At 37.7% G+C, this 15,445-nt stretch overlaps 2 protein-coding genes across 4 annotated transcripts; one reads left to right on the top strand and one right to left on the bottom strand.

Moving 5' to 3' along the window:
• Positions 1-417: 417 nt before the first annotated feature.
• Positions 418-9,637, bottom strand: LOC134678999 (beta carbonic anhydrase 1). Of its 2 annotated transcripts, XM_063537770.1 has the most exons (6): positions 9,414-9,637; positions 7,082-7,166; positions 6,798-6,985; positions 6,015-6,203; positions 4,463-4,502; positions 418-4,374 (listed from the first exon to the last, which is right to left on the bottom strand). In XM_063537770.1, the coding sequence occupies exons 1-6, from the start codon at positions 9,504-9,506 to the stop codon at positions 4,319-4,321; spliced, it is 651 nt and encodes a 216-aa protein (XP_063393840.1). In that variant the 5' UTR covers positions 9,507-9,637; the 3' UTR covers positions 418-4,318. The 2 variants fall into 2 exon arrangements, with proteins under 2 accessions (XP_063393840.1, XP_063393839.1); XM_063537769.1 differs by having other exon boundaries at positions 418-4,502.
• Positions 9,251-12,033, top strand: LOC134678998 (serine/threonine-protein phosphatase 2A activator-like). Of its 2 annotated transcripts, none has more exons than XM_063537766.1 (2): positions 9,251-9,402; positions 10,735-12,033. In XM_063537766.1, the coding sequence occupies exon 2, from the start codon at positions 10,735-10,737 to the stop codon at positions 11,722-11,724; it is 990 nt and encodes a 329-aa protein (XP_063393836.1). In that variant the 5' UTR covers positions 9,251-9,402; the 3' UTR covers positions 11,725-12,033. The 2 variants fall into 2 exon arrangements, with proteins under 2 accessions (XP_063393836.1, XP_063393837.1); XM_063537767.1 differs by lacking the exon at positions 9,251-9,402 and adding an exon at positions 9,697-9,810.
• Positions 12,034-15,445: the final 3,412 nt, after the last annotated feature.

Genomic DNA, 15,445 nt, shown 5'->3' with positions numbered 1-15,445 from the left:
GACACTACACAGTGTTACCACTTTTTAATTTCTACTCTTTTTTGCCAAGCTGTACCACTGGTAACAACTAGTGGGAATAACCCGGAAAGCCGGCCGTTAGGTTTTAATGTTCCAATGGGGAAGGCAACTGTCAAATGTTGTTATAGATGGTGCCAGCGTCGTAGGTTTCCCTGTTTCTATGTGATTTGGGACTAGCATTCAATCCAGGCAATACAATTTCTTTACATAAAATACCAACAATTTGACACTTTTTGTAAGATTGACAAGGGAAACTTGTGCTGGCGTCATTTGTAAAAAAACTCAGCCGGCTAAACGCATTATTATCTTACTACCGAAATATTAAACAGCAAAGTGTTTTTGTTATAAAACCGTATAAATATATTTATAATTTATAGGAAATACAAAAGTAGGTACATCTTTAAAACTAAACAACATTTTATCCACAATTTTGTAATTCTTCAGCTTCGTAACTTACGATATGATGACAATACGAACTACCTACCTACTAAACATGGTTCAACCCAACCTAACCCCAAACCAAAGAGAATTTCTCTCGAAAAGATAGCGCCATGCCTTTGGCCTATGCTCGTGTAGATGGCGACACTTTACGATGACATTAAACAAATTTAACACATATCAGTGAGAACAAGGATCAAAATCAAATGGCGTCCTAAAAGTTTTAATCAGTTGTCGAAAAATGATGTTGACAATCCGCCTCTATCCTCTATATCAAATTCTCTTTGCCTTTTCAAGTATTCGGTATTCGGCCACTTTAGCAAATATTCGGCCGAATACCGAATATCTGTTGCAACTTGCACCAACCTAAAAAGAAAAATTACAATAAAAAACACCAAAAACTAGTAACTAAGTAGTTTAGTCAACTGTAAAAATAATGGGTGCACAAATCATCTCAAAAATATGTCCCATAGCTGAGCTATGATAGTTCTAATGTCAGCGAAATTAAGAACTATGGGACATATATTTGAACAGTTGACTGTACTTAGGTACTAGTAAGTTGTTGACCCTTAAGTTGTTGGCACTTATGCCACGAGCCTTTTTTTGATTACAAAGTATTATAATTATTTTTATCATTGGTCTGATTTGATTGACTCTACTAGACTCTGTGCGCAAAGAGAAGAGTCGTGAAATGTATTGATTGGTTCCCATACAGTCTACGAGTCGTGGACCACGACTCCTCTCTTTCCGAACAGAATCTACGTCACTGAATATTCGGGGCTTCGGCCTAGATAGGGGCGAGTATTCGGCATTCGGCCAAAACCACTATTCGGGGCATCTCTAATACATACCTCTTTAAATACATAAATACATACAAACTTACAAAGGTTCATAGAAAACATCCATAACTATTGAATAAATAATATTTGTGATTAAACACACGAATTATAGTACATTGTGCAACATGGGGCGTAAGTTAAATATTGCAAACGAGAGTAAGTTAAAACGTGACGGCTTGCCGAAGCGATTTATAGATTAGAGTTTGCAATATTATTACGCCCCGAGTTACACACAATGTTTTTCATCACACTTGCGATATAAAAATTAAGTATAAAGACAAATAACTGTTAATTATGGCACTAGAAACTTCATAACTCACTAGGGAAAACGCTATAACTCCCGCTAAACTTGCGTGTAATTCCACATTTACTGAGCGAGTGTGATGAAAAAGTCCTTAACGGGTCTCGAACCCAAGACCTCCATCTTAGGGCATGCTCCCGGGAATTCCCGGTTCTCATATTCCCGGGAATTCCCGGGAATTTTATGGTATCAAAATACTGAAGACCCGGTACCGGTACTTCCCGGTTCTCATCATATGACTATTTATTCCCATTTCAATAGTAGTAATGTATTAGTACTTTAGCTTGGGACATTATATAACATTTAATAATGGTGCTATAAACGGGGGACCCAAATAACCCGATAAATTAACCTAGTAAAGTAGGCATTCGTGAAGGCAGGCCGTGCCGTCATATAGTGTTGAGTGCATCGACTACGCTACGGCCGTGTGGCTCGGCCCAGGCGGAGCCTATGTGTGCCGGTTAATTTCGTAAAATAGGTTGGAACGCCAATTAAGTGTTTGTTTATAATAAAATAAGTCATTTATTAATTCTTATGCAATTATTTATATGAAAATAAGTCATTCATAAAGATTGTACGCTAACAGAAACAATTTCTTAAAAGTAATCAAAAGATGCCTTGAGAACCGGGAAGAACCGGGAATCCCGGTTCCGGCCATGCCCAGAACCGGGAAATGAAATTCTTGGTACCGGGACCGGTACTGCATGCCCTACTCCATCTTCATTGTCCGCACTGTTACAAACATTAAGTCTATCAAACCAATTTGTCGGTAGAAAAAGACGAAATTATATAGAAATTATTTAGATATTTAAATTATCTATGTATGGGAATTCAAAGCCTCGCGCGTACTTACCTTTTTAAAATTTGAAGAATTTCTACTGATAAATTTGGTTTGCCATTGCCAAACTAATATTTTATGACTTATAATTGTGGTCCCACCAATAGCATCGTAAAGCCTTAGATTTTTATAATAATATTGTCTTAACAATAGGTTTATACTTATCTCTAAATTAAAAATATAGAACAATTTATTAGCCCAGGACTAGCAATAACGCCGCTAAGCTAGAGTCAGACCAAGAAAAGTCTGCAGCGATTTTGATAGCACACACAGTGCAAGTGTTATTTATACGTCACAATTTCATAGAAGATTGACGTTTAAAATAACACTTGCATTGCGTCAATTGCGTGTGCTATCGAAATCGCTGTAGAGTTCTTGGTCTAACTCGTAGAGTAGGTAGGCAGAGTAAAACCAATTCTTCAAGTACACTGCAGAGATTTAGATGGTCCACGTAGTGCAAGTGTTATTATAACGTCTAAGTATGGTCTAACTTCTATGAAATTCTGACTTATAAATAACACTTGCACTGCGTAGGCTTGGCCCATCCAAATCATTGCAGACTTTTCTTGGTCTAACTGTAGTAGGTATATATAATGTAACACATAAAAAGATAAAAACGCCTTTAAGGCTCCTGTACACAGTGGTCAAGGATGGTCCATGTCAAGCCAGGCTTTGCAATGCGCAACAGTAGGCCTATATCACGTAGGTGTTCACACAATGGTGCATCAAAAAAAAACAAAAAAAAAAATCGAAATTGCAGGCTCTGATTGATATAAATCTATAATAAACTGATAAGTCTCTTCATTGCTCCACAATAATGACATTTTGGGCTATTAACATTTAATCAAGCGGTCAACAATTCAAGAAACTAAACAAACAATGGCGACTGTGTGAACACCACAGGCCACGGTACGCCACGATTCCTTTGAAGTGTGCCAAAAAACCTACAACTCCCCGATAGCTCACCACGGCTGACAACTGACGGCAGTCGTCCGCCATTGCATACCATAGCCCCCTGTATACAATGGCCTGGGTGTGGCATGGCCCATCCTTCACCACTGTGTACTGGGGCCTTAACAAAATATTTCTTATAACAAATAAAACTAATCACCATTAGTAACCACTGGTTACCAAACCTTAATATGTAATCGCTTATTTTACAAAAGTAAATTAACTAAATAAGATAATGGTTACACAAAATAGCGCGAGGTTATAAGGGATAGACCAAGAGAAGTCTCTGTCAACGATTTTGATAGTACACGCTATGCAAGTGTTATATATTTATACGTCATAATTTTATAGAAGTTTGACTTTTAAAATGACGCTGACTTAATATATTGGTCTAACTCTAATAACGATAATTGTGTCGCTTAACTTTAAACTCGGGTAAATCCATTGGACCCTCTCATCAGCAAATATCTACCCTATTACGTTTTCTTAATACCAAAATCGCATAATCTGACAGGTGGATTTACCCGAGTTTGAAGTTAAGCGACTCAATTAACGATATACAGGGCGTCCCAAGATTGTGGGGCATCAAGGGAAAGTACCTTAAATATCGTAGATGGAACATTTTACTGAACAACGTCTTCTTATTTTTCAACGTCGTTTTTTTATTTTTGCTAAGCTTTGACAATGAGCGCGTACAAAAAAAACTGACCGCAATCGGGGAACAGCGAGACGAGACAAGGAAGACCGAGACAAGACGAGAGAGCAGTCTGTAGTTTGTACACACTCGCTCTTGGCCTGTCTCGGGATGTCTTGACGAGTGTACAGCCGACATAAAGAGAGTCCTCTCCGGCTCGACACGGATTCTCTATCTTTTGTTTGCTAATATTGTTTCATAGGTAGACATGTTTTACGAATAATATCTTCTTACTTCAGCTAATATTGTTTCATAGGTAGACTCATCGATGACCACAAACGTTTTGGCTCGTCTGCTGAAGTAGTATATGTCCCCGGTAAAGATGTCAAACCAAAGTGCGTGAATATGCAAGTCATGTTTCTGCAGTCTTGACTTCAACATACCATACGATGCAATATTTTGAAGTTGTTGTAATGTATTAACCTAAAAAGAAAGATGTGAAATATTAACCAAACACAAGTATGCATTTGAATAACTATATTATATCAGGCGCCAGTTTAGATCCTACGTAAAGTAGGTAATTTGAAAACACAATGTAGGTACTTAACTGTACAATATAACTACTTAACTACCTACTTAATTTATTTAAGAAATTTAAGAGCTTGCCGATTTTTATCAAAATAAAGAACCGATCGAACGACCGATCAAAAACCGCAATGTAGTTAATGAAACTCGCTTGCGAGTTCTCGCGTCTAAATGAACCCTTATATTAAACCTTATATGCAAGTAGGCTACCGAAAGGACGGCTTCAGTTTGTATCCCTTAGAAAGAACTTAGAAAATAAATAAAAAGTTTGTGCTGCCGACTTTATGACGTCACAGCATGCAGCTACCCTCACTCACCACTTTCGGGCTTGTCATCTCATATATTTGTGTTCACTGCATCGTACATCATACTGAATGTACTAATACCAAAATTACCAAATATACCCACTTTCGAGTAGCCAAGCGGTAAGAGCGTGCGACTTTGAATCCGGAGGTCGCGGGTTCAATCCCCGGCACGTACCAATACCAATGAGTTTTTTCGAACTTATACAACGTACGAAATATCAGTTGCTTTTCGGTGAAGGAAAACATCGTGACGAACTGACGAAACCGGACTAATCCCGTTTCTCCTCTGGATTGGAAGGTCAGATGGCAGTCGAATCACTTTCGTAAAAACTAGTACCTAAGTGTGCCTACGTCAATTCTTGCGATTAGTTGTGAAGCGGACCCTAGGCGGAGTCGTGGCAAAATGCTACTATAGTGTAAATTTTATTCGTTCCGTTAAGTATCATTTTCTCATTTTGTATGGGCTTTTGAGTTTCCAAAACGTCCCGCTTGGCGCGCTGTTCAAAATCCTATACCAATAAATAAATAAAATAAATAAATAAATATTGGTGGACATCTTACACAGATCAACCTAGCCCCAAACTAAGCAAAGCTTGTACTATGGGTGCTAGGCGACGATATACATACTTATATAGATAAATACATACTTATATACATAGAAAACACCCATGACTCAGGAACAAATACTTATTAGTGTTCATCACACAAATAAATGCCCTTACCGGATTCGAACCCAGGACCATCGGCTTCGCAGGCAGGGTCACTACCCACTAGGCCAGACCGTTCGTCAATAAATGAGACTTAACGTAACCGCGTAGGTACGTACGTCCATCACGCTATCGAATGAAATTTATAAATTTAGGGGTTCCGAGCGAGAAAAAATAAGCCCGCCGTGTGAAAAGCAATTTTACAGTTTATTTATTTGGTTCAAAAATGATACAACCGCTAGACAAATAAATACGTGGTCGAGTCGAGAGAGGCTATTTTATTACCTTACCCAACCGCACCACACCCAGGTACACAGTCCCACACTTGTATCGGAAATAAAACAACTATTCTACAAAATATAGTATAACTTTGATAAATTGAAGTGGATGGTTGTTACCTGAGATAATTTGTCTTCTGTACTAAATTTGTTTTCAGGGTCGATATATGCCACAAATTTAGTTTGTGGTGTTTCAGCTGTAAACAACATCGGTTTTGAGAAATCGCCGTCCATCGCGATGAATTTGTCCAAGCTTGTTTGTCCATGATTACACAACCAAGATCGTAAGGGAGACATTCTCCTTTGTTCCTGTAATAAATAATAATAAATAAATAAATATTATAGGACATTTTTTTTACACAAATTGACTAAGCCCCACGGTAAGCTCAAGAAGACTTGTGTTGTGGGTACTCAGACAACGATATTTATAATATATAAATACTTAAATACATAGAAAACAACCATGACTCAGGAACAAATATCTATATCTATATCATCATACAGATAAATGCCCTTGCCCTTACCAGGATTCGAACCCGGGACCATCGGCTTCATAGGCAGGGTGACACCCACTAGGCCAGACCGGTCGTCATAATATGTAATGTAGGTATATAATATATTTTTTTATTATTAGCTGTGCTCGGCATACCTGCTTTATATTCGTTATAAATATACGAGTAGTAGGTATCAAAGAGAATATAACCACTACGTTTTAGTAGGTATGGTTTACACCTCCCTCAGCTAAGAGGCTAATGCAGCCTACGTTCATTACCAGTCTTTATACCTAGTTTTGCCATTCATAGGTAAGAAATAGAGAAAGACTACTTAATCGAAACAAAATAAAATATGTATTAAACGTTTCTAAATGCGAAGTGCAAAGTAGAACAAAATTTGTAGACTAACCGTGCTTGATTCTTCTTTGCTTTTTAACTTGTATAAGAGATTCATAGCTTTACAGTCACTATGACCGCACACAATAATGTGCCTTATATCGTTAATGATGCAGCCAAGTTCCAACGCAGCTGGTTCACAGCTTGTCATCTCGTCTACAAAGTGCTGAGAGTGAGGGATCAGATTACCGGCGTTTCTTACTGCAAAAAATACATTTTATTAAGACCATAATATGATAACATACGATAATATGATATTTATGATATTTTAAAATATGAAGTCATATTTGTACAAACCAACAAACATGTCGCCTACACTGGTTTCCGTAAATCTAGTAGGAATCATTCGACTGTCCATGCACGTGTAGAATACTGCTTTAGGCTAAAAAAATACATGATATACAATAATTTGTAACAAGCTCTAACGGCTATTAAATTAAACTTAATAAAAATATTTTAATGTTGGTACTTTTTGTCAACATAATTAAATCCTTTGATCCGCATTGGGCTTTTGTACCTCAAAGGAAATAAGTTTTTGTCAAAAATTTCATTTTTGATACAAGCTTTTATCGCTGACTGTACTTTTCTTACGACAGACAACTAATACTCATCGAGAAAATTTTAAAAACCCCTAACACAATTAGGTTGCGTTGTTTCATCACAGAGTTCCTATGGCCACCTCCTGTCTCCATCATCAGACCAGTTCGATGGTACCATAATATTGCATTGTCATCTGATTTATACATGCATGCAAAATTTCAGCTCAATCGGAAACCAGGAAGCGGCTCAAATTTAACTTGCAAGATTTGATTACAGGCAACGGTCAGGTGAAGGTGAAACTAAATAAAAGCTTGTAAAAACGGAACCCTTATAGGATCACTCGTGTGTCTGTCTATCTGTCCGTCTGCCACAGACTATTTTCTCGGAAACTACTGGACCAATTAAGTTGAATATTGGTAGGTAAGGTACACTATATATTATGTAAATTAGTGACCCCAAGATGGGCATGTAACGTAAACAAATGAATTTTAAACATTTTGGGGGGTAAATGAGAAAGAAGAGAATAAAGGTTTTCAAACTATATCGTGTTATATATCACATTCATATTAACCCTTTATAAGGCAGAGGCGATATATCGACCACATACGCTCAATCAGAAATTCAACCATACTGTTTTAATAATAGGGCTCAAAATCGTTTGCATTAATTGAATATTCAACTTGCTTTTAAAATAGATTTTTGAAATGTAGGCTTCTGATAGCTGCAACAAATTCTGCGATAGCACGTCCCTGTCAACGGGCCTTATAAAGGGTTAAATATAACTATTGGGTTAAAAATTTTGAAAAGTATGCACTAGTGAGTTATATTCTTTGGTCCGGAATTACGAGACAGCGCTATGCATTTGTAGAGCGACGTCCCGTTCCCACCTCTCATTCCGTACGGAAACTGAATGAAAATTTTAAATGCCCGCGGCCAGGGTAATAAAGCTAGACCAAGAAAAGTCTGCAGCGATTTTGATAGCCTCCGCAGTGCAAGTGGTAATAGAATCGTAATTTCATAGCAGCATGCTGGAAGATTGACGTTTAAAATAGAATATATTATACTCTTGATTGTATACGACATAATTATAGACGGTCAAGCAAATCTTGTCAGTAGAAAAAGGCGCGAAATTCAAATTTTCTATGAGACGATATCCCTTCGCGCCTACATTTTTCAAAATTGCCGCTTTTTTCTACTGACAAGATCTGCTTGACCAACTATATATACGACAGTGAGTATTATTATATACAGGGTGATTCAGGAGATGTGAGCAGGACTAACACTGCGCATTTCGTAAATTATAAGCAACTGTTTCGTACCAGTATTAGTGAGGTTAACGTTAATTTTCTAGTCCTGTTGAAAAAAAAAGTTATTAATTTATTTACGACATGCATGGTCACCCTACAATTAGAGTACTAAACTACCGATATTCTGTGTCAAATTGAATGTCATCACGGTCTGGTTACTTTTGAAAACTCGTATCTCACTCAAGTTTGACAGTTTATTTTCTTCGTAATCATAAAGCTGTCATTACGGTTAAAGAGGTTTTATGTTTATTAATTAGGTCTTGTAGGGTGACCATGATTGTAGAGAATTAAATTTGCCCTGGCCAAAAAGTTAAAAAATAGGAAAAAGTGTGGTTGTTTCACCTAAATACGACGGTGATCGATCAATTATCAGTTACTGAGTGTGCAGGATTAGTCCTGCTCACGTCTCATGAATCACCCTGTATTCTTTGTATACGACTCATAGATGCGTGTAGACGACGCTTAAACAACGCACTTTATAAAAGAAAAATACAGCTTTTGTCTTTGTCACAGCCACAGGTAACCGACCAATGAACTTTACCTCGTAACCAACCAATGAACTTTGCCTCGTAACCAACCAATGATAATGCAGGAATGCTAATGCTTATTTACGATGACTTTGTATTGTCAATGTCATCAATGTATATGGAATTTTATATTTAGGAATAACAGAATATCCAGTGCTATATAACAGGCTTGATTGTAATTAAACATTTCTAACAAATTGCAGAAAAAAACTTCTGTGGAACCTGTGAGATTAGAAACTACAAGGTTAGTCTTACCACTGGATTGTCTTTGACTTGTTGAAACTGTTTCACCATGCTCGATCGGTCCAACACACGATATCTCATGATGCCTCGAAGAATCCTTTCCATTTTGATTAATTATTTATTAACACAAACATTAAATTCCTTTTGATATAACTACGTTTGCTAGTCATTACACTTGGTTGTGGACGGGTTGTAGTCGGGTCAGATTGACATAGATGACCTTCGTTAGTGAGCTTATCGCATCGCAGCCGAGCTAAGCGAGTGACCGCGGTGCCGAATCATTACTGTAGGTTACGTGTAAGTAGAGCACATCGCGAGAAAACGTCTATACGTAGCATTAATTAGCTATAAAAGAATTATAACCTAAAGTTTATTATGATCATCGTTAATTTCTATTTCCTATCCATAGGTATGTATTTTGTCACGTACTAACTACTACGCTACGCTGTTGGTGTTGTCAAAGTGTTGATTTTATGTTATTTGCTTATTTTGCGTAGTGTAACTGAGGTTTGGGATGGTCAGCAAGTAGTACTTTTAGTACGATAATGTATACAAGCGCTTTTTTTAAACAAAAATAATGTACAAATGGCAGACTTAATACCAAAATTGTAGGAAATTAGACTCCATACTCTGTTTTTACAAAATATTGTGGGTTAGCATTTTTAATTTTTGTTTTCATCAGAATGAGGTACATACTGGTGCTCAACATGATCCCAGTACATGTCATCTTGAAACTTAAGTCATTGTCAATAGAGATGACAGAAATAAGTCATCTATTGGGCATTAGTATGTGGAGCACTAGTATGTTTACCTTACACCTTTTTTAAAAAACAATTTTTTATGGCACCAAAATAAAACTTTGTTTGTGGCTTCTTTATACATATTGTAAACTTAGTGTTCTGAACAGTGCTGCGCTAGCAATCATTTATTTTGTTTGTTCGGTTCATGGCAGCACTTGCTCCTATAGGGACCATGTGCATTGGAGGGTCTGCCATCTTATGGCCTGAAACATATGTGCACATGTACATTGCCAAAACAAGTGCTACCATCTACTGTTCTCGTCTGTATGTTTCATAGTGCATAGTAGGTTTTGCCATCTTGTGGGCTACATCAGAAGCATACACAACAAATTTACCTCTCGCGCCAAAAGTCTTACTGCTCCTATGCTGCCCCCTACAGTTCATGCACAGGGCCTGTAGTAAATGGGAAGAGCAAATATTTGCTCAAAACGAAATGTTTGAAAAGGCTTATGGAACTATCCATCATGCAAAGTCACACACACTTGACCATTTGTTCTAAATATAAGTACACTATACACATGTATATATTTCAGATGAATTCGGAGTGTGTAATTGGTGATGGAAAAAAAATGGAAAGTCACATAGTTACATCTGTGCCCCCAAACCATCGCTTCCATGAGCCAGAGAAGGCTGTTAAAACTATCACTGACATGGCTGTTTGGGAGAAGTCTGAGGCATACATGGAATATACAGGATTTATTGCCACACTCAATGAATCTATCAAAAGCAAACCTTTATCAGTTGACTGCAAAGTGAACAACAATGTCACACAACTACTACATGTGCTGGAAGAGATAAATAACATGATAGATGAGTTTCCCCCTGTTGAGCAGCCTCAAAGATTTGGAAACACAGCTTTTAGGGATTGGCTCGATAAAGTCAAATCCAACACAACAACATTGCTACAAAAAATGATGCATGAGTCCCTCCACATTGCCATACCAGAAATCAAAGCTTACCTGGAGGAGAGTTTTGGCAACGCTACCAGGATCGATTATGGAACAGGTCATGAAATGGCTTTCATAATGTTTCTCTGTTGTTTATACAAAATAGGTTTTCTTCAAGCGGAAGATAATGTGGCAACTGTATTCCTGGTATTTAACAAGTACTTAAATATAGCGAGGAGGTTGCAGAAAACATACAGAATGGAGCCGGCAGGCAGTCATGGTGTGTGGAGCTTAGATGACTACCAATTTGTGCCATTTATTTGGGGAAGCGCTCAGCTCATTGATCAGCCAAAGATATATCCTCCTGTCAAGTTTCTAGAGGATGACATCATTGATAAATATGCTGATGAATACATGTTTCTTTCTTGCATAAAGTACATAAAAGAAGTGAAAAAAGGTCCATTTGCGGAGCATTCTAACCAACTATGGAGTATAAGCTCTGTCGGCTCTTGGGCAAAAATCAATCAAGGTTTAATTAAGATGTACAAAAAAGAAGTACTCAGCAAGTTCCCTGTGGTGCAGCATATCATGTTCGGGTCTCTGCTCCCCATACGTCGGTTCCCCCTTCATCAGTAAACATAAAGTTTGGACTGTAAAAGTGTAAAATGCAATATGTTTGTTTGTCAGTCAGTTTCTTCATTATTATTATTTGTTCAATTCTTCACATAATTTTAATCAACTGTATTATACGTATTAATGATTAAATAGCATAGTTTTCACTTTATTAGCTTGGATAAAATGTCTTTAAATCTGTGTACTTATTGTTTAATGAATTAAAAAATATCAAATAAAATCTGTATTAAAAATGATTAGTCAATTAACCTTATTAACTTTGCTTAAATTATTGTCATGTGATATTAATAAATAATATACCTATGTCTGAAATGTTTTGCTTATTTTATTGACAAATGTGATTTAGTAGTGTTCTCTGTCACATCAAGATTATTCATTTCTTGCACTAACCTGAGAAAAATTATTCTAATTCGTTAGAGGGGATAGTCTTAAGGGCGCGCTCATTCTTTCTTCCGTGGTCTTAAGATATGATAATATCATGGTATAATAATATACTCCGCCTGGTACTCTCTTCCCGTCTTTCCTAGGTCACCGACTGACACAAGCTACGTCATCATGCGACATAGCGAGTTTGTTACTGCACGACACCTTGCACTTTGAGACTATGCGCTGAAACTTGGCACAGTTGATTCTTAGCTGGTCTTGAGCAGAAACAGACCGGTAGACATCGAGAACCACGTCTCATTTAGTGGGGGGGAGGGGGGGAATTTCTACGCCGCCGCGCTTCACTTGGAGCATTATTTCTCTAAAACTATACCTATTAGGGCATGTGATATATCATTTTCAGATAAATAAAGGATGGGGAATCTAATTTTGAAACAAAAACAATGCACTTTCTAACAAAAAAAAAGCATAAAGTATAAAAGACTAAAAAACTAAGAAATAATAAATTACTAAGAAAGGGGACCTTACAATTTATTTTCTCCCTTCAATTTTTTTTTAAGTATTCATCCTAGCGAAAAAAAGTAGCACTTATTTTATAAGAAATCTGAAACAGATTATTTACGTAAAAGATATTTTTTTGCTGTGGGCTACTGTTTACGAGTTATTTACGAAAAACAAGAAAAATAAACGATTGTAGAGCAAGTTATAAGTAACTTTCCCACATTCATTAGTTATTTGTACAACAAGAGATCAAAGTTTGATATTTCTTCGAGTGCTTATTTTGAGTCCCATGCAAGCGAAAGATTCTATAATAGATTCACGAGCGTAGCGAGTGAATCTATAGCTGAAGAAACGGCTTTCGTCCAGTATCAGAATGTGTTAAGCTGCGAATCATTCATTATGAATCTAATACGATCATTTATATTATTCTGCTTTCATAAGTAATAGTTACTGATTTTTAAAAAGCTGTTTTCAATTAAAACTATTATTAAACATGCCAAGCTCGCTTACCTTCTTTCAAGTTCTTTCTAATGCTAAAATAATTTGGCCAAGCCCGAGATAGCTCGAGGCATTTAGTGTTCCGTTCATCGTTATGTTTTTACAGAGGCTGTTTGCTTGTTTTTAGGAATCCGTATTCAACTACCCTATAGGAACCCTTATAGAAGTTTAGTTTCGCAACCCCTGTAGTTTTTACTAACATGTTTAATATTAATCATTAATTCTGACACAAATTTGTTTGTGGTGGCTGAAAAATATTTCAACAACATACAGAGGCGTAGCTAGAGGATATGGCGCCCGGGGCAGGCACCAAATTTGCGCCCCCCCCCCCCCCCGCCAAACTAAATTAACTAACGAAAGGGTCACTTTGTTACTTATTAAAGTTTACTTTTAACTTGGACAAATACATAATAAGTATATGTGTTTTTATTACATTGGTGGCTAAAAAGCTTACGACCCACCTGATGGTAAGCGGTCACCGCATCATATGGACGTCTACACTCTAGGGGTGTTATATTACATGCGCGTTGCCGACCATTTTAAAACTTATACACTTCTTTTTTGGAGGTCACCATAGCCTGTAGCCTGTCGAGAAAAGGGAACTTATTCAACTTATTATGGAATGAGCTCCTTTTTCTCGACGAATTTCCTGCCGCCCGCTGTGAAGGGAATTTCTCTTAAACCGCACAGAGCGCGACCATTTAGATTCTAGGGTGTGAGGATTAACACTCTGCCTACGGCGAGCGGTGCAGTGATGGCAAGCTGTAACCGTTGGCAGCTGCCTAGTTAGGCAGAAGGTCAAACAATTTTTCAGACAACAGCTCATTGTACTTTACCTACGAGCGGTAGAGAACAACCTGTATAGAGGGTAGTTAAAAAACAACTACATTCCCGTTGCCAGGGAGGGTTTGGGATTATAATGAGCAACTTTTACTATGGGCCCAACCGCTAAGTCAGGAAAAAGAAATTTGGCTGTTTCATACATTTTGGCTGGTCCATTTTCTTTATAAGGTAAACTTTTTTTTCGCGTTTTGCGGGGTTGGTCCCGTAGTAAAAGTTGCTGAGTATAATAGCAAAACCTCCCTAGCAACGGGAATGTAGTTATTTTTAGCCACCCTGTATAGGAATCCCCAGTACCTACTGTCGTCCGACAGACATGCAGCAGCAGCTATTGGAGCAGGTTCCGTCTACTACGGCTCATATGCGCCTGCCGGACAAAGGGCTAGCGATCCATTTGCATAGGTAGTCTCTTGGACAGTCCATAAGATGGTAACTTCCCGACAGGAGACCCCTGACGCAAGTGACGCAAAAGACGCGCTAACACGGGACACAACTCTAGCTGAAGCACTCGGCCCGCTCGCCTTAAAAATGAAAGCATAGCAACTCCCGCCGAATATCCCTCTGCTTGATAGTTTCTGGCATAGAGTATTCGCACTGGCGCTACCGTCGTCTTTCAAGGTCGAGTTCGAGGAAAAAAGAGTACTTACCTAAAAGATCGGCTTTCTCTTTTGAGTTGTGGGCCAGATTACCATCCGCATTTCACACTTCACAGTGGTGGTAAATACGATTGACGAAAATATCCCTGCTGCCTTTTGGCAAGGCGGGGAGGTAGTCTTGCCCATTTTGGCGCCCCCCCTTGGACGGCGCCCGGGGCACGTGCCCCCTCCAACCCCCCCCCTAGTTACGCCACTGACAACATATGTAAAAATGGAATTCGGAATATTCCTATAAACATACATAGGGAACTTGCGCAGGGATTTTCTTTCTCAATCACTTAAATCAGGTCAGAAAGGGCGATGAAAAGAAATATTGATTTACCTCTTCAACGGTTTGGCTACATATTTAGAGGTAATGGCTGGCTGAGATACGCGTCATACTCGTGAACGGGTGCTGTTTGTGGAGACTGGTCTGTTAAGCTAACACGAGCTATTATACTTAGTAACTTTTATTAATTAATTACAGTGAGACGCCTCATTCTGTTCTCGTATGTTTCTTTTCTTTTAATGAATGTATTAATTATACAGGATATTGACTCTTGGAGACCTTATACATCTCTAAGGATAACTTGATAAACTATATAATCTTATAGTTCTGACACCTAGAGACATTTACACCTCTAAATATTATAGATTTTTTTGTGTGTGTTTTTTTATCTGTATTTTGTATGTAATTCGACATTAAGAGACCATATACATCTCTTAGTAATTGTAATACGTTAGATTGAATTGTTAGTTTTATTTTATAAAATTGTTGATGTTATTATTTTTGCTTTTATGTAAATTCAATGTTGACGTGTAAAAGTGCCCTTGTGGCCTATTTGCTGAATAAATGTTGATGTTTG

The sequence above is a fragment of the Cydia fagiglandana genome, chromosome Z (assembly GCF_963556715.1).
Source record: "Cydia fagiglandana chromosome Z, ilCydFagi1.1, whole genome shotgun sequence".
Taxonomy (NCBI): Eukaryota; Metazoa; Arthropoda; class Insecta; order Lepidoptera; family Tortricidae; genus Cydia; species Cydia fagiglandana.
Note: the sequence above shows the minus strand (reverse complement) of the source record. Positions and strands in the feature narration are given on the sequence as shown.